The following is a 19757-nucleotide window of genomic DNA, read 5'->3' on the forward strand; positions in this document are numbered from 1 at the left end:
TAAAGAAACAGATCAGCATGAAGGGGAGCACAGTTTGTGCCAATGGGGATGCCTGCTTCTTGCTTATATGTATTATCCCCAAATTCCATGTACATGTTGTTGACGAGGGATTCCAGCATTTCACCTGTTGATTTCTCAGTAAACGTCAGAAGACACATGCTTTAACAGATGTTGCACACCGCTGTTTGTTGTAGATTTCATACAACACATTGACAAGACGTTAAGTACACCTCTGTTTGGCGCTAGATTGAAGCCAGTGGTCCGTCAACATGGCACTTTGAATACAGGAATGCGTTTCAATAGTTATTAAGGCGTCGGTGAAATTGATCGGAGAGGATTACTGACGGACATTATAATGACAATCATGAGACGCTTTCTTGGATTCTACGCCTTTTGCCAATCAATATGGTGATTGTTTTGACATTGTTGTTCGGCTCCGATGTACTCTGTGGCATGGGCTGATAACTTCTGTGAGATTTTCAACAACTGAACCTCGTGATGTGTATAACAACTTGGTATTCAGAAAGAAATAACTTCAAAGCCTCTGATATTCAATATGGGAAGACAACAATCTTAATTAGTGTACCAGGGGCCTTTAAAAGATCAGTGAAGCTAAAACCGTCCGTTAGATGATTTTTTGTGCAATTTACATATTTTACAAGCGCCATGACTGTGATCAGAATGCGACTGGAACTGATATTCCTAAGGAGGAAGTATAACGGTGTTGGCGTGGTTTGCTCAAACTCTTGCTCAAAATTTGTTTAATCAGGGTTACAACATTCAAGGCCTCAATAAAGCTTTCAAAATGTTTTATGATAGACAAGTTGATGATATTTCCATCAGTTACTAAAGTGGTTTCTGATGTAACTCCTTAATTTGACGTTTCCCGTATGTTTCCGTGTCTTTTGATTTTGCCATAGTGAATATTGTTTAACACAGCAGTCAGCAATATTCTGTCTATAACACGACGTAAATATTCTAGTCTTTGCCAGACAAACCACCTGTATGTGACACGCTTTTAGGTTACGGTTGCAGCAATCATCAAAGTTACCAAGCCTGACCATCTGATCTACCTAATCTCTTCATAGGACCAGCACCAGTGCCGGGGACCTATTCTAGTCAGGTTCTCCACAGAGGTAAATTCTCCTACACCACAGTCGGGAACACTTACAGTATAACTGTATGGTGGAATACTTATAGGTCCACCGTACTACGTCATTCTCGTAGCTACAGACAAAATTGGGGATTGGCGGTTGCATTTGGTGACGTTTCCGTCTGTTAACTAATGTATACTGATGGCAAGGTTCGCTGCTAATGCTATCGGTCATTGATTTAACAGATCTTCTATAAGAACTGAATTCTAAGGCTAAGAATCCTGGATTATTTTCTTGCAAGGATAATATTTCCCTCGGGAATAAAGTCTGTCTTATCTTATCTTATAATATATCTCAATATTGACAGTGGATATAAAAAAAATCACTCACTCACTAATTGCCTGGGCTGAAAATACAGATAGCGATCATTAATAATTCACACAACTTTGAATAGTCTTGATGGATAAAAAAATTCTTGGTATCACTAAACCTTCTACTTCTATGTTGCTGTTTTAAATGCACTTGATGTCGCCAAGCACAAACTATGTGTACAAAAAAATTGGAATCATTTCAACCGGTAATATTACTTTAAATGTTAACAGCAAATGCACGTCCATGTCAGGATGCGAAAAATCAGTATTTTCCATTTACTTGACTAACACACACACGCTACTAATGCAGTCTCTTTGATGGAGAAGGCGTTTTGTGAGCATCAACTTATTCTCAAAACGGTACTTGATCTCAAGTTAACGAATGCAGTGAGGTAGTTTCGAGAAGAATAAAAAACATTCCCTGCATTCAGCTGATTGGATGTTTTTATCAAAGAACCTCACGACGATATTTTCCAGTCTCGCCTAACAACTTGCAAACAGCTTCCGTGAGGTTTCAAGGAATAAAATTTGTTTGGCCACAAGCAAAATTCACAAAAAAATGAACTCTTCAAAAGGAAGAGGGAGGGGAGAAAGACAGATTCGATCACGGTGTTTGCATCCTTGCAGGTATGTTTCCAGCGCATTAGCTCACAAAGGCAGTGAATAAAAAAGCTGTAGTAATTGTCAATTCAATCCACCTTGGGGCTATTAGTGCCCAATTACTAGACAGGACCAACAAACTTCTGCCAAACAGTATGCTGAGGTTTAAAAATTAGGAGCCATGAATCGACCGAACCTCGAGGAACAAGACGATGAATAAATCAAGAGAGGGGGGTCATTCACAACCACGTAACGTCATAAATCTAGGTCCACCTTGGACCAAACTGGACAATCTCTGGTCAAACAGCCTTTGATTCGGACGAGTGTAAGTCAGCAGTAGTTAACGCTGGGGAATTCTATTACACAGAAATACTCGCTGCGAGTTATTGATGAGCCGTTATTCCTTTTCATGGTAAGCATAGATCAGCGAATCCGTGGTCGCTTTTCGCCAGGGGTTACGTCGCGATCACATTGAGTCCGTCAATAGAAGTCCTGAGCATCTCCATTGCCTTTTTCAATGGTTGTTTGCTTTTGAAAATTCCATTGATTTTGAACGCATTGGCTGTGGTTATGTTTGTCGAGAATGAAGAGTCTCATTTGGTAACAATCTCTCTCCCATTTCTGTTTGGTTTTCCGTAATGGAGCACAGGAATAGCTCTTTACTTCGCAGAAAATTACCACTCTCAAAACCCAATTCTAACTTGATCAAACAGTAAACGATGCCACAAGATTTCACAAAATTCAAAGCTTAATTTAGACTTTTTCGACTATTTGAAAAGGGTACTGGTGGCCATTATCTCCAGAATTGCGAAGTTATACAGTCCTACATCCTATTACTCAAACACCACACATGCTGGTTAAAGAGTTACATCCTTATCGGGTCCGCACACACCACTGAATAATGAAGCCGAGTTGGCCAATAATGCCGGTGAACATTTCGCAAGGCATCAGTCGTCAAAGGATCCTGCTCTGGGAGTTTGACAACCATTCAAATTGGAAGAAATGCTAAGCACTAAATTGTTATGAGATAATTGACAATTTCATCGGGCTTTGTATAAATTCATTACCGATAGGATGTATATTATGGGCCAACTTGGACTCAAACTTGCATGAAAATATCCTAATTAGAGTACTTGGGGATGTCATGATTGAGTGATAGAGCGTTGTATGTTTATGTCATTTCACCCTATTCTACCATATTGCAGCTGATCATGTTAAACAATTCCCACAAAAAATATATCTCAAAAGGTTGTACACAAAATCCTAATGTTTTGTGGATGAGTGAGTGAGTTGGGTTTAAGGCCGCTTTTAACAGTATTCCAGTTATATCGCGGCGTGTCAGCTTAATGTGGGAGGAAAGCCTGAAGTGATGCAGGTCTCAGACGTTTACCACTTCGGTGAAACCCATGAGCACGGGTATGGTGCTGACAAACCTAGAAACATAACCGGAGCGAACCGGGATTCGAACCCCAAGGGACGCAACTCTGCACAGCGAATCGCAGCGCCTTAGAAGACTGGGCCACCCGTACCCCCTTTTGTGGATGAACTGGACTTTGGTATACATGTAAGTACACCGTGAGTATTGTATGATATAATGTTATAGCTGATCAAAATGCGAAATACTGTGGAACTCCGTTAATCAGAGTGGTGTGATCCAACTAATTGTCATATTTTCGGATTAACAAATGTCCTTTTCTTTCCCGTAGCGGGATTTCCGGAATAACGGGGTTTTGCGAACACCTGGTGTCATCACTGATTTTCAGTGATCGATTCACATATTTTTCACCGCTAAACTGATTCTGTTTCGGCGGATAATCGAGACTGTTTTTTCTCTGGTTTGGGCGGTCTATATTTCATTGCATTATGGCTACCTCTCTGAAAGAGTAATGCGTATTGCTATCATTAAAGAGACAATCCCGACTTTTGTTAATACAGATATATAACATATAGAGAAATCCCTTGATGCATTAATAGTGGAATCACACCATTCAATATGATGGCATTTATAAAATATCTTCATATTTGTCTGGTGCTCTTTACCATCGATGGAGTAAATAGCTGGCTTCATAAGATCACCATACATCACTAAGTCACGTCGGTGTTATTCTTTCCATAGCCATTTCCAAGACATTCCAAACCTAGACAACCTTCATGGTTCTGACATTTACCGTTTCACAATGAAGCAGAACCCGAGCTACCGTCTCTGCATGACCCCGGTAAGTAGCGGTCAATATTACAGTGGCCGTATATGACTCTGAGGAGTATAAACTGGGCAATTCCTTAAGGCCTTTGTTTACTGAGGATCATTAAAATTGATCGACCATTCCCTATACATTGCACTTGACGTGCCTATAATTGAATTATCCTATATATAAAACATACCATATTGTCACACAGGGACATGAGTAATCTATTAAGCGAGGCCAAATGTCAGATCTACATTCAACGAGAACCCACTTGTCCAGAACTGGTGGTAGAATTGGAATTAATTTTAAATATTTCATAGCGTCAGGCTTCTTTAAGCTCATATTCGGTAAGCCCTTATGCTATGATACTTTATAGTACTTGTCTTAGACAATCTATATCTATCGGTCTGTGGCCTAGTTTGTCGCGAGGAGAGTAGTGATTAATGAATTAATATACAATGGACTTTTTTAGACAATTAAATGCACAGGCCGCCTTATATATATGCAAAGTAGGCTTATGTTGTCAATTTCTTTCCAACCCAACAAGATGAATAAAACTGCATAAAATGCATTGATATATCGACCCGTGTAGATCCGGTTTAGAATGGATCTTCAGCAACCCATGCTTATCGTAAGAGGCGACTAACGGGATCGGGTGGTCAGGCTCGTTGACTTGGTTGATACATGTCATCGTATTCCATTTGCGTGACTCGATGCTCATGATATCAGTCACTGGATTGTCTGGTCCAGCCTCGATTATTTACCAACCTCCGTCAAAAAGCTAAATATTGCTTAGTGCGGCGTGAAACAACAAACAAACAAACAAAAGCATTGGTATATCTCGCTATTGTTAACATATAATGTCAACGCCAGGAACCTGTCGCCCTTATCTGCTGAAACAGATCCCCTTGAACGCAAATGGCAAAAGAGCGGCGAAACTTATATCAATGGACCACCGCAAATCAGGGATGACACCAGGTGTTCGCGAAAAGGGTTAGCTTGTCCTGCCCTACCAGTAGCACTAGCCACTCACACAATTTTCATTAAAAAAACGTAAGTGTTTGTTTGTTGCCTGACGCCGTAAAGCAGCACTCCTGCCACTTGTAATATGAAGTGATTTTTTTCTACTTGAATCATAATTTTGTATTGAGGTAGCACCGTGGCAGGAAGGTTGTACAACGTGAAGGTATTAAGGTAGCACGTAGCGGTAAAGTGGTATTACGTTTAAGTATTGAGGAAGCAACGTTGTAGGTTGTAGGTAGTGACAGTATTGAGGAAGCACTGTAGCAGTAAGGTTGTATTACGTGAAAGTATTGACGTAGCACTGTAGCAGTAAGGTTGTGTTACGTGAAAGTATTGACGTAGCACTGTAGCAGTAAGGTTGTGTTACGTGAAAGTATTGAGGAAGCACTGTAGCAGTAAGGTTGTGTTACGTGAAAGTATTGACGTAACACTGTAGCAGTAAGGTTGTGTTAGGTGAAAGTATTGACGTAGCGCTGTAGCAGTTAGGTTGTATTACGTGAAAGTATTGCGGAAGCAGTAAGATTTTGTATTACGTGAAAGTATTGATGTAACGTGGTATCACTAAGGTTGTATTACGTGAAAGTATTTCGGAAGCAATAAGGTTATATAACGCGAAAGTGCTGTGGTAGCACTATGACAGTATCGTTGTATTACGTGAAAGCGTTGTCGTCGCCATGTAGCGGTATCGTTGTATTCGTGAAAGTATTGTTGTAGTACCGTATTGTTATATCCCAGCCATACCGCGGTATTACTGTGAAACGATCACTGCTGTTATACCATCCCGGAATAAAGCGATACGTCCATGTAGTTTGCGGTATCGTATCGTATCGTATTGTATTGCGGAGTGTCCAGGTATGTAATGAGTGAGTGAGTGAGTGAGTGAATGAGTGAGTTGGGTTTAACGCCGCTTTTAGCAGTATTCCAGTTATATCACGGCGTGTCAGCATGATTTGGGAGGAAAGCCCGAAGTGATGCAGGTCTCAGACGTTTACCACTTCGGTGAAACCCACGAGCACGGTTATGGTGCTGACAAACCTAGAAGCATAATTCGGGCGAACTGGGATTCGAACCAACAATCTAAGGTTTCTGGCGTGCCCAAGGGACGCAACTCTGCACAACGAATCGCGGCGCCTTAGACGACTGGGCCACCCGTGTTCCCGGTATGTAACGCTGAGGACGTCTAGCAACATAGGACTTACCCCCAAGTCCCGGGCGAACATCTTTGTTGTAATTGTCCAGAAGCTTGTCCAGCACAGCGGAGACCTCATCCGTCAGAGAAGCATAGGCCCCCAACACATATCTGAAATAATAATATAGAAGCGATAATTTGTTTGATTATCTAAAATATAAAATATCGTATGAATTTACACACGCTTTTTGTTGCTAGTGATAGAATACTATATGTGTAAGTCGAAAGGGGCAGATTTTCATTTGTGCGATTTATACACTGCATGAAAAATCAGATTTCCGTTTATGGAAACCTTACGGATACCTTCCACTTTGAACCCGGCAATGTAACCTTCAGGATACCTTTAGCAATCTTTTTGGTTATAGTCAGATATGTATGTGTGTATTTTACACTTAAATGAAAAAATGCACCCCAAACTGTTTACAATTTCGGGCGAAGGTTTCAGGGTCGGATTCAAAGTGAGAAGGTGTCCAGAAGATTTCGAGATACGGAAACCTGACTTTTTATGCTGATAGTATATACACTCACATTCACAATACTGATCGCGTCATATATACAGAGAAGAACTATTGGGGGTCGCCGACATAACATGCTGTTGTAAGAACACATGGGTACTGGCGAGTGGGGGAGTGAGTTTGGTTTACCGCCGCTTTGAAGATAAGCTCAGTTATATCACTGCGTTTTGTCCTTATACGGGAGGACAGCCCGACGTGATGCATGCTTAGACGAGCACAGTCCTCAAAAACCTGAAAATAATCGGTGAGAATCTGGGATTCTGACACGTTTAAGGGACGCGACTCTACACAAGGACGACAATTTCATATAGGACATATAAGACGGTAACTGAACCAAATTTATTTGTATCAACATAAATTATGTATAGAACAAATTAACTGCTCTGCAAAATTTAAAATTTAAATATTTTATATTTCACTTTTACAAATCTGGAGAAATCAAATTAGATATATTTTCAATGCAATTGCATACCTTTATTTTTTGAGAAAATAGTGTTTAGCTATGGGCTTGTAAATTACAATAAGAAAACACAAATATGAACACATATACCAGTGTCCTTTAGTATAGTACGATATCGAAGATTTCTGTAATTGTGTTGTGAATAGGTATGACACTCTGATGTATGTCGTGATATGGACTGGACGAAAACGTCACTTTTAGCATACTTACACTGTTGTAAATTTAGACATAAAATTATATACATGTGTAAATGTATGTGAATTGATGTCAACTTTGGAAATATTCTCCACATGTCTGGCATTTAACTTTCTGAAGGCTTTGCTGGGGCCAGGTAAAGGTATCAATTACTTCCATTGATGAGAGGAGGCTAAGGGGTGTTCACCACTACGTTGTAAGAGACAATGTGATGATATTTTAGCATCAAAACTTTGAACAAACCCTTTCCCAAGTCAACACATCCTGAACATAAGCATTTTTTATATCGCTTATCTAACCAATTACGTCATCAATAGACACAGAAATTCAGAAAACTGTATCTACATTGAGGGATGCAGAGTCTCATGACAAACATCGTTCATGATCTTCCAACGCGACGGGAGACACTGTCGGAGCAGAATGATTTCGCCCTTCCTTCCCAGTATCGCCCTTATCTTAAATGATTCGTTTAGGAAGGCGTGTGGATCTGTAGGTCTATTGCTGGCTTGACTTGCTGCATATTTGATGTGACAGACGTACGCGAGGCCCGAGAGCATTGGAGTTTAGAACTACTGTCAACTCCGGAAATAGGGAACACCAAGGGGTCTGTGGTTCGTCATGTGGGATGAACTTATTCACCCTTAACGTTAAACACAACTCGTAGGCAGGTGATTATTCGTACGACTTATTATATACTACTCGACAAAGGTAAAGTGAGTGAGTGCGTGAATATGGTTTTACGCCGCTTTTAGCAATATTCCAGCAATATCACGACGGGGGACACCAGAAATGGGCTTCACACATTGTATCCATGTCGGGAATCGAACCCGGGTCTTCGGCGTGACGAGCGAACACTTTAACCACTAGGCTACCCGACCGCCCCGACAAAGGTAAAGGACCACCTGATTCTTACCTGATAGGCTTAATCTGTCATGCCATATCGTAGTATGAACGAATTGTTAGTAGTATATTAAGAACAGTTTCCGCTGTATTGCTATACAGTCATCGTTGTGAGGGGCGGCAAGCTGGCCCGTTGGTTAAAGCGTTCGCCGACATACTGATGGCATATACATAGAATACTAAACGTGTATTACCAATTTTATGAAACGAGTGAATAGTTCTGGTTTCTGACGAGCGAAAGACAGAAAGGTGATATTGCATTTAAAGAAGCGGTTGCCAAATCAAAGACCATATGGCCGAGAAAGACATACAATTTAAATCGCTGTTCATGTTTAGGGCGACTGGTTTGTTTGGCCCAGACTCGATTATTAACAGTTCGTCGTAATATAGCTTGAATATGTCAGTGGAGTTAAATACTCACTCACTCTGTTCCCACCACGCATTATTCTCATTCATTCTTAATGAATCGCTGTAAACATTAATGCCCCCTTTAGCTACGACCACGAACATCCCGAATCGGAAACTTTCGCAATTCGTGATAATTCGGGCCAATAATGCAAACTTTCGTGGCTGATCGGGTTGAAAAATATGAAGAATGCCAGAAATGGGTTTAAGAAACATGTACCAATTACAAGATTCATGTACGGATCATGCACGAATTGTAAGAATCACCTACGACTAAGTCACCGAGTCTTGTTCTTACTCCTCTTTGATACATGATTCGCAGTTGACTCGGGACATGCGTGGCTGTTTCGGGATGTTTTCGGGTTGAGGAAAAGAAATTTTGGGAGCCCCGAATCGCTAAGAATAGCCAAGAATGCAAAAGAATCGAATACGAAGCTGTTACGGAACATAAGAATTAATTACGAATGGATTACGATACAGCCACGAAATTGCAATTCGGGGACCCTTCCACGAACGTTTTTGACAAACAAAAACTTTCTCGCTGATTCGACGAACTCCCGCGAACTGTACGAATGTTTGGGAATCAAATAAGATTCATTTAAGAACTTCCAAGAAATTATTGAGATTTATCTACTGACATGAAAAATTTCCCATTCGGGGTGATTCGGGATATTCGTGGTCGCAGTGAAATGGGGGCATAAGTCATTAATTGTCATAAGTCATGGTGTCATGTTTGAGCACCAAGGAAACAATGGCACTTCAAGTAAAATGACAACCGTTGAACGTACATCCTTACACCATATATCCACGGCTACTCTGTGTGGAGCTTGACACGTGCAGTTATAAGCAGTTCTGCACCAGGGAGACATAACACTCAATCGTTATTCCGGTGAACTGAAGAATCGACATTTATAACAGTTAACACCAAACGCCCTCAGAACAATTTCCTGCTTCGGTTATCAAGACAATAACGTTGCAAAAGCCAACAGCATCATTATTAAAAGATAAGAAACAACTGTCCGGTCACACACACGAACGGAAACAATTGGTATACTTTTACAGTGAAGTGTTATTTATAACCTGATTATGTTTGGTCATGAGCTCTCACACAAATTGGACCGTCAAAGTTGTAAATTTATAAAGTATATGTATGCTGATATAGAGTATAACCATTAACGGAACTTGCGCTTGGAGACCATACATGATTACAGCTCTTAGAGAATAGACAACGCATGATCAAAGGATTCCTGGAAGTAACGGGACAGTGGTACAAGGTGTCAGTTCCTGCATCATTGTGGGATGTACAATAATATACAATTACAAATTGCTTCTGTCCATAGGTTGTGATTAACTGCGAGCATCTTTTCACAATTAGAGTCAAAACACAGGAAGTGCTTAAGCCGCTGCTGCACAGAGAAATGCTGTAGGCTCTGATTAAAGTGGGATTGCCACTTATAAGTGGTATTAATTGAAGGAGCTTCAATTGTGATGGGATCTCACGTTTCGGATGCAGACAATGCTCTTCGGGCGCAGGTGTCCCATCAGTTGGCAAACTAAAATTTCGAACTACTTAAGTATTCTATTTTGTTAGAATCAGATACTTGTACACTGAAACAGAATCCACCATAAAGTGCGCCTTTTCAGAAAAATACAACGGCTGTTTTCGGGTTTGGTTCCATTCAAACTAGCCAAACCTTTCCGTCTACTTTGTGTAAATAGACATCGTGCCATTTTCATGATTGTTTCAATTGTGTTCATAATTCAAAGTGCACACTCTCATTACTTTTATTTGAGGTGTCGAAATTTAAAATGGTGTAATTACTGTTTAATTATGAAAGGTATAACAATATGGGCCTCATACGACAGCAGGGTTACATTATTCGAGACCTTACTAAAGCTTTCAAAAAGGTTTATGGTAGACATGTAGATGATATTTCCAAATTTGAGTCAATAAAATGATGTCCGATGCATTTCCTGTTTTGACTTGTACCACATGTTCCCGTCTTTCTTTCATGCAAATACTTTACTCGCCCTCGCATGTGTTTGTGACGGTGAAACCGAACGTTTTCGCGAACACCTGTTGTCATGACTATTTCATAGTGATTCATAAACACAATCGTACAACTTACTGCAAATATTTAAAACTGAGGTGAGGTGAGGTGAAATTGGGTTTAACGTCGCGTCCAAGATTATTGCACCTATATAGCGACGTGCATGCACTGTGTGTGTGTGTGTGTGTGTGTGTGTGTGTGTGGCTGCTTGTACTAGTCAGGACTAATGCCGATTTATAGTGCTAGCTCACTGAGATACCATGCCACAGTTTAACATGAATACCCCACTCAGACACAGTATACTCCGTTCGTGTGTGTGACCGGACTCCGAGCCGACGAGTCCTTGTTTTAGTCCCTTAATGCCGAGCGCCAGACAAGATAACAACAAGTACCATATTTTAACGTCTTTTGGTATGACACGGCCGGGAATCGAACCCCGGACCTTCCGCTCGCCGGGCGGACGCTCTACCACTAGACCCTGGAGGCGGTCTTTTAAAACTGAAACATTCCATGAATAACAGAAGAGATTTGTTATACTTATGGAAAGGGGGCTGCCTCCGCACGTGCATGCACTTCGCTATAAAAGTGCAATAATCTTGGACGCAACGTGAAACCCAATTTCACCCCACCTTGTGGAAAGGGTCTTGTCGCTTTTAGCTTATTGATTGAGTTTTGTACTACCAAGCTGGTGTAGATCGTGTCACAAACATGTCACGAACACCTAATGTCTTCACTGTTGCTTTGTCTTTTTCATACTGTGTTGAATCCGTTTCCTTTCTTTATATCTTCGAAGGTTATCTAAGCCTCACACAGAAGGGAGTGTGTAATAATGAAATATCTTAGCTGGAGGTTATCCACAAGACAAATAAGCAAAGTGTTTCGCTGTGACAAGTTCTGTGACCTTGGAGAATGGACAAACTTGAGGAACGTGCAGTGATCGAATACATTCAGAAAAAGGGCTTAACACCAAAAGCTATCCATGAAGATAAGAGTACAGCACTCGGGAAAGATGGCCCTTCCCAAGTCACCGTAAACTGGTGGTACAGGTCATCTCTGTATCATCCCCTTGGATAGTGGGTGAGTAGTTGTGGAGCTGTTTCCACGCTGTTTAGATCAGCGTTTCTGTAACATCACAGCGTCTCAGTTGAATCGTGATTACGGTGTTGACGGACCAAGATTGATAATCATTGCTTATCTGGGACTCGAACTACTCCCCCCCCCCCCCCCCCCCCCTCCCAAGGATGCCAATACTTCGACTATATCCCCAGTTCTCCTGAGATAACAACTGCATGTTGCATAGTCCATCATGTATTTCCATGTATTCAAATAACCATTGGATGAACGTGGAAAGACGTTCCATGAAGGTCAACTTTATTCATTATCTGATATAACCATATTCTTCTCTTTCCCACTGCCCAAATGGCTAGTAAGTAAGAACAATACAACGCATAGTTGTTTAATCGATATAACCTCCCCAGGGGCCTAATGTGCAGCTCAGTCCCACTTACTACAAAGCAGAGGCAGTGAAGACGTAACAAGATTTCTGATTTATTCTCTTCGTGGCCAGGGAATTGAGTCCACATGTTTCCCCCGTGGACAGACTTGATGACAAGTAGTACGATGTTTTTAGTTCTCAATATTGCTGCGATAAATCAAACATATTCAATTCCGTATGGGACATGACTTTGAAGGATTATTCTTTTGTCAATGTATGATAAAAGTAGTAGGAGGTTCTTTTCAAAAAGGGAAATGAGAAGAGATGATTGATGCCAGATGAAGATGTTCTTGCATGTTTCTTTGTGTTGTCAGAATGAAGATAAATACATATAGTTGAAAGAGAAGATGTAAATAAAGCAATGAGATGTATTGTTTGTAGTCTCCGAAATCGAATATCATGAATAAATTTGAAACACTTGCCATTTGGGGCAAAACGTTAACTAATTTAATATTTAAAGTGCAGAAACTTGCAAGTAAGATAAGAAAGGTTTGGTACAGAAACAAAGTATGAAGAGGACTTGGAATTAATCATGATATGCACACCGCTATCAAAATGCTTCAATATAAAATGTCCAGATTTTTAAACAGATCTGGTATAAATTTTCTGACCGAACCCAATTTTTGAGCAGACTCAACTTATACTTGAAGGTGTACTGCTTGTATGAAGAGGTATACAAACAACACCTAGAAAGAAAGTAAGCATGACTACTTTCTCTTCATACTGGGGACATAGGGGTCCTTGTCGTCTAAATTCGTTATTCGTAGAACTTTGCGTCCCTTGGGCACATAGAGACCTATGATTGTTGGTTCGAATCCATGTTCGCCCCGGTTGTGTTTCTAGGTTTGTCAGCACCATACCCATGCTCGTGGATTTCACCAAAGTGGTAAACGTCTGAGACCTGCGTCACTACGGGTGTTCCTCCAACATCAAGCTGACACGCCGTGATATAACTGCAATACTGTTCAAGGCCGCGTTAAACCCACCCACTCACTTACATTCTTGGTCCATACATGTAAATACTAGATTGAATCATCGAATGGCGCTTTTCTGAATAAAAAGTTTATCTGCTGAAGTTCTTTTATTCATCATCAACGACTCAAATGCACAGAACGTTCAGACATTATTCCTTGCCATCTGATGCCTGTCATTTATGGCATATCCAGGTCAACGTTATAATGCTATCCCTTTAATTTGGATATCGTTTTATAGCAGCTTTTCCCCAGTATGGTTGTTGAATAATGCAATAATGCATAATGGTAACATTACTAAGACGAATGTGACTTTAACTCCCACCATAATACGAACGTATGGCAATAGAAAACTGACACGTTGAACATATTTCACGATGCACTTGTACAACAGAATCATACAGGCAAATATCAAACTTCACATTAGCAACTTTTTACCATTAGGCATCGTAAACTAACACCAAAACGGTAATGTTGTAAATATATTAAAACTTAAAGTATTTCTGACAACTGTTTTGGCTGCTTGGAAACTTATATTGTTTGACATACAAGCATAATATTTGACATGCAGTGATATATTTTAACAAAGTAATGTTTGACATACATGTATAAGCAGGATCAATGTTGGATACACGAAGATGTATGTCTCAGTCATCTATGCTGTGCAGAACTGCGTTCCTTGGGCACGCCAGAACCCTATGTTTGTGAGTTCGAATCCGGTTTGCCCCAATTATGTTTCTAGGTTTGTCAGCAGCATATCCATGCTCGTGGTTTCTCCAAAGTGGTAAACGTCTAAGACCTGCATCACCTCCGACCTCCCTCCCACATTAAGCTTACACGCCTTGTTATAACTGGAATACTGTTCAAAGCGGCAAAAAAATCAGGTCCCAAATTTTCTTATGCTTGTTGAATTAAAATAAAGCGACGAAACCCTTTCCTTATCCAATTGAAATGTCTGCATAAAGCAGAGTCGATAGAACGATTCCGTCTATATCATAAGAATGTGTTTATAAATCACTATCATATAGGGATGATACCAGGTGTTCACGAAAAGGTGAGCGTATCTTGCCGTCACTACCACATGCAAGGGCAAGTCAATTGTTCACCTGAAAAACACATGTCTACCATATAGGCGCGTTTAAATTGGACGGGGTGGGTAATCACGGTGATATCTTACACTGACTACATGTAATGTTCAACTACTGGTATGTTTGGTAAAGACTCCATTACCAAAAGGTCGCCGTGACCTAGCTTGACAATTGCTGACGACGGCGTAAGGACATCAAACAAATAAATATCCATAAACTAAGTTATCATTAGTGCATTCATGGTTTGCATAAGTTCACACTTTCCAGCTTGCATCACCATATTGCTCCGCGCGTTGAAAAAGAAGGGGATTTTTTAGACTTTGCCACGGATTACTTTGTGCAATATTCGCCTAAAGGCTAACACACACTGCTATTAATGCGAATGCTTAGAAGCATCGAAATATTGCTTTCCAGCGTATAACAAACCGAAACGTCCTGTGAAATACAAATACTTCAGAAAACCTGACAAAACGTACAACCACTTGATAGCACGATCATGCAAATGTGCAAATAAGCATCAAAAGGATTTGGAAAAGATTGAAGCATCAAAACTTTTTGCCTTTTGCACAAATGTGCTGATTGTATGAATATATGACAGTTCAGCTTTATAAATGTGAGTGATTTGGTCCAAAACCGCTTTTCTTGAAAATACCCCAAAGGTTACCATAAATGATAAATCAAAATAACTGCTAACGGCATATCAAATCGCTTCTTATTTTGATTGCATACCGCTCCCAAATTACCCTCCAAACACCAAATCTGTTTCTAATCCTATTTGGCCACTAAAGTCACAGTGATAAGCCACTGCAATCGATTTACTACATGCAACGAATGCCAATTGCAAATAAACGAATCGTGCTTATGGGGACCTGATAAGGTCTGCTACACTTGTGATGTTCTCCCTTGTGTGGTTTATGACCCACAGAAGGAAACCCTTGCAGAAGGATGTGTGCACAGAAAGATCTGGTCAAACATATGCAGCTAAAATGCAAATAAACTCAACATCTCTGATTGCAACTGTTTGTGGTTTATTGTTTTTAGAAGAGTACCGAATGCATTTGAAATAACGACACGCGCCGTTGGCATCTTTTATAAAACATTTTAGAAAAGTAAAACAATTTCGTAGTGGAATCACGTTCTCAATCTTTAATTTTTGCTCATAAAATATTGACAGATTTTTCATCTTTTGAAAACAACTGCTGACGTCCTCAATGTCTTTGTGAACATTTTCCTGATCTTTGTGGCATTTCCCCGTAGGCTATGTCTATGCAGAGATATTCACTTGATCATGGCATATAGAATGTACATTAGAATATTCTCACTGAATTAAGACTCAACGTTTCTTGTCTAATGAGTGACAGTGGAGGATTATGGTTGATTGGATGCTCCTTAAGAGAAGCTCTAGACAAGGCTGCAATTACTAGCACCAGAGCAGGATACCAGACAGTCAAGTTCTCTAGTCGACAAAAACACAATTCAATTTCATTCAAGAGGTTCAGAAACCTTAAAGCTAGACGAATTTGCACTTAAATTCACACCAAGTGTAGTGCAAATAATTTTAGAATTAATCACAGGTTGAACTGTTATTGGAATTAGTGGACGATTGATGGTGGAGCTCTCACAAGATGGCCTCAAGCAAAAAACCCGTAATACCCCTTCGATTGGAAGGGCAATACTAATGCATATAGGTCCTTGTCGCGGAAGATCAGATCAAGTTTACGGTGAAGTCAAGACATTTAACTTTGTCGGGAAAAGTTTAGAATGGTAGCTGCCAATTTGAGTGATACCAAATTCAATATATCTCGATGCAATACGATCTGGAACGTGTGCTGAATACATGTACCGACTTTACACAGGACATATATATGTCCATGCATCACCTGGTAAAAGAGTTTTAGTAAAATTAAAATATCACATCAAATGCCAACTGGAAATGCGTAGGGATATTGAGCCTGGTGAAGATTAAGGTCAAGAATGTTCATCCGATTTCTACTCAGATCTGATTGTGTTGTTATGAGTTCTAGAATGGACGTCGTTTCATTAATAACATCCACTGTGCATTCATGGACGCGAAATATTGGACAAGATGCCGATTGTGACAATTTTCAATCTAAATGAAGAAATTTATGACTGTGCGCAATCCTGCTGAATCAAACAACATTAAATCAACATAAAAGTATTCAACCTTTGCATCAACGACCACCATAAACTTACACCATTACCGATAAACTGTCATATTTTAGAGGCATAGAGATAATCACCTTTTCTGAACTAATAGCAAACCTAGAGCAAAATGCTAATACGGTCCCCAACCAATCTTTCACATCACGAACACGGTCCTTTATGTTTGATTTAACCGTCATAATAACACACATTGTCTTCCTATCACCGTAAAGAATATTGATGGGGACGAAGTTTATAAGGTACGTACTTTATGAATTGTCGGCTTCACATGATAACGTACTTCCTATCGAAAGGCATAACTCTCGTAGATGTTACTGTTCTAATTGAAAGACATGTTTGTTTGTGTCGACACGTTCCAAGTATTAATTGGGCTACATCTCACATCCCTCAGACATTGGGTTCGTGAAAGGTGATTTTCAATGGGTATATGTCGTGCAGAAACGTCGATGAGAGCTCACAATTCATTCACACTTGTATCAATTAGCTTGACTGACAGACAGTGACAATAACTTCATTATCAGATCTGGATACGTTACAATGTCTTGAGGTGTCAGCTTCTCATACGAAATGTAAATACATTTCCGGATAGAATATATTCAAAAACCTCACATATTAGGTTCTTGTACAACGTCATTTGCTAACGATTCTAAGGATACCAAACAAGACGTCTCCACTTTTCTTGCTTCAATTGGTTGGATAACATATGAGATGGTTGATCCGAGATATCGCAGTGTATGACCTAGGTCCACTTGCACAAAGCGATCTTAGCGCTAAGATGATCGTAACTCCCATACTTTAACATTGACTTACAATAACCGTAGCGCTTAGATCGCTTTGTGCAAGTGGGCCCTGGTCATATCTGAAGATGACTCGAGTTAGTGAGATAGGTTAAACGTCGCTCTAATAGACTAACGTTACACGGCATGTCAGTTTAATGAAGAGAATAGTGCAAAGTTGCACAGGTCTTTGTGGAGTGGAGAGTGGTGCTGACAAACCAACAGTTTTTTACGATTCGAACGAATGATGAGACCAGTGGATTCCTCCACGGATAATGGTCCAACTCACAAACTCATCGCGATGCCTATCTAAGCCGTGCATCCAAGTAGACTGGAAAAGGATACGATACAAAAACTAAGCATCCCCACAACCACATCCTGTGCACTAGGGTGTTGCCAAAAAACGTCATTTCCCAAGGCATGATTCATAATCTGATCCCTGATACATGCAGCGCTACCTTGTGACAAAATCAATACCGCCTAACAAAAAAATTATCACTTTTGCAAAAGTTGTTCTCAAAGGTGGGCGTTTGCGGCTAACCAGAAGTATTTGTACAAAGTTCATGATCATTTTTCAAAATTCACATTTCGCTGAGTGTCTCATTTAACCAACACGCGCCACATATAGCTGGGAATTATAGGTACAATGGTTAATGGGTGGACAGCCAAGGGAATGAAATCAGAGCCTCGTTTGAGTTACATCTGAAACGTTTAACGCCACAGAATACTTAGTCCCGAGTATCAGCCGAAACAGATTCCACTGTGTGTAAAAGGCAAAATAGTGACGTACCTTCTATACCACATAATATATTTGAAATTTAACTCAATATCTGAATAAAACAGGTTATGCAATTCTCTCTCCGTTATTCAAGTCTCACGCTCCTTCACACGCTCACCCACCTCATTCTCTCACTCCCTTTAAAAACTACCAGAGGCAAAAACAAATACTGCAAACTTTTCAGAGTGAAACAAGGAGTTATTGATTTGACTCCATCTAAGTGCATATTTCTTCTTTAAAAAATGGGTATTTCTACATACATGGCTGATATCCGCGGCGCGGTTGACCCTGAGGCCGTATAGTATGTGTATATACAACTGCGGCTAATGCTTCTGGCAGTTCTGTTTACACGGGGTGTAATTTATTGTAGTTGGTTATGCAAGTGAAATGAATTCTTTACCTTGGGAGTACACTTTGATTTTCCGAGTTATAACTTACGTTTATGAATGTCATCTTCCTTGGAAATACGTCACGAAGAATCGCGAGTTAGAAGAAATATTGATATTTGAAACGTAGTCCGATTTACATATTGCTATTTCGGGACACCATAAGTCCTCTTGTGGAACATGTTACTTATTTGCTTTTACCACAAGCCAGAAAAACAGTCAAAGGAAACGAGCATCCTTCGTGCATTCAGGACAACCTAGAGATGATTCATCAGCCATACTGGAAATTAATTTCCGAACCTAGTTAGGAGCGAAGGCTTAATTACCTGGCCTGACTTGTACGCCTGGCGTTCAAAGATCACATACCAAATATAGTCAAGAGGCACTCTATAAATTATTTACACTTCATTCGGTAATTAGTACTTAGGCGTCAGCGTTTTAATTAATTTATCACTGACTTCCGGGAACACTGAAGGATACACATTATATATCAGGGAGCTTGAGATGAGTCAAACTTAATAGTGTACTGTGTAATTTGTACACCTCTAACAACTTGTCTTGTTCATATATCCCTGCTGTCATATTTGAGTAAATCAACAAAATAAATGACAATATATTTGATTTACCATACTCACGAACATTGGGGGAAAAAGGACCAAAAGAATTCCTAAAGCGAAATTACATTCAATAATTATTTCTTTAGGAAGAATTACGATCATATTTCCCTTCAAAGAGTAGAACAGTGTATGCGTTTTCTACTTCATCAATCGACCCAGACTTCGACCTGGTGGTTAAAGGCAATCATGTAAATCCGGGAAGTTTGGGCAATTCTGTAAGCCCAGAATGCCCTAATCTCAATCCCCTTTAATAAGACTGTTTATTGCGGACCTAACAATCCGACGCAGGTTAATTAAGATGTCCTCTTGCCTCATCCAACTTTTTGGCGTGCAGCAAATCAAAATAATTGGTGTAAACTACCAAGACTTCCCCTTAAATACCGTCTGGGTCGATTTCAAGCGCTGCCTTGGACTCTACAAGGTGTTGTTAGGGCTGGCAAAGCACTCTAGATGCCTCAAGCTGGCAGAAGGCA

General features: G+C 40.1%; 1 protein-coding gene across 2 annotated transcripts in view; it reads right to left on the reverse strand.

Annotated features, from left to right (window-relative positions):
* Positions 1-19757, reverse strand: part of LOC139449948 (gamma-aminobutyric acid receptor subunit gamma-2-like) — a 102414-nt gene that overhangs the window by 40238 nt on the left and 42419 nt on the right. For both annotated transcript variants that reach the window (XM_071231560.1, XM_071231559.1), the window contains exon 2: positions 6474-6574. In XM_071231560.1, the coding sequence (XP_071087661.1) occupies positions 6474-6542 (69 nt within the window). In that variant the 5' untranslated portion in view covers positions 6543-6574. The remainder of the gene's footprint in view (positions 1-6473; positions 6575-19757) is intronic.

The sequence above is a fragment of the Haliotis cracherodii genome, unplaced genomic scaffold, assembly GCF_022045235.1.
Source record: "Haliotis cracherodii isolate W230 unplaced genomic scaffold, xgHalCrac1.p SCAF_8, whole genome shotgun sequence".
Classification (NCBI taxonomy): domain Eukaryota; kingdom Metazoa; phylum Mollusca; class Gastropoda; order Lepetellida; family Haliotidae; genus Haliotis; species Haliotis cracherodii.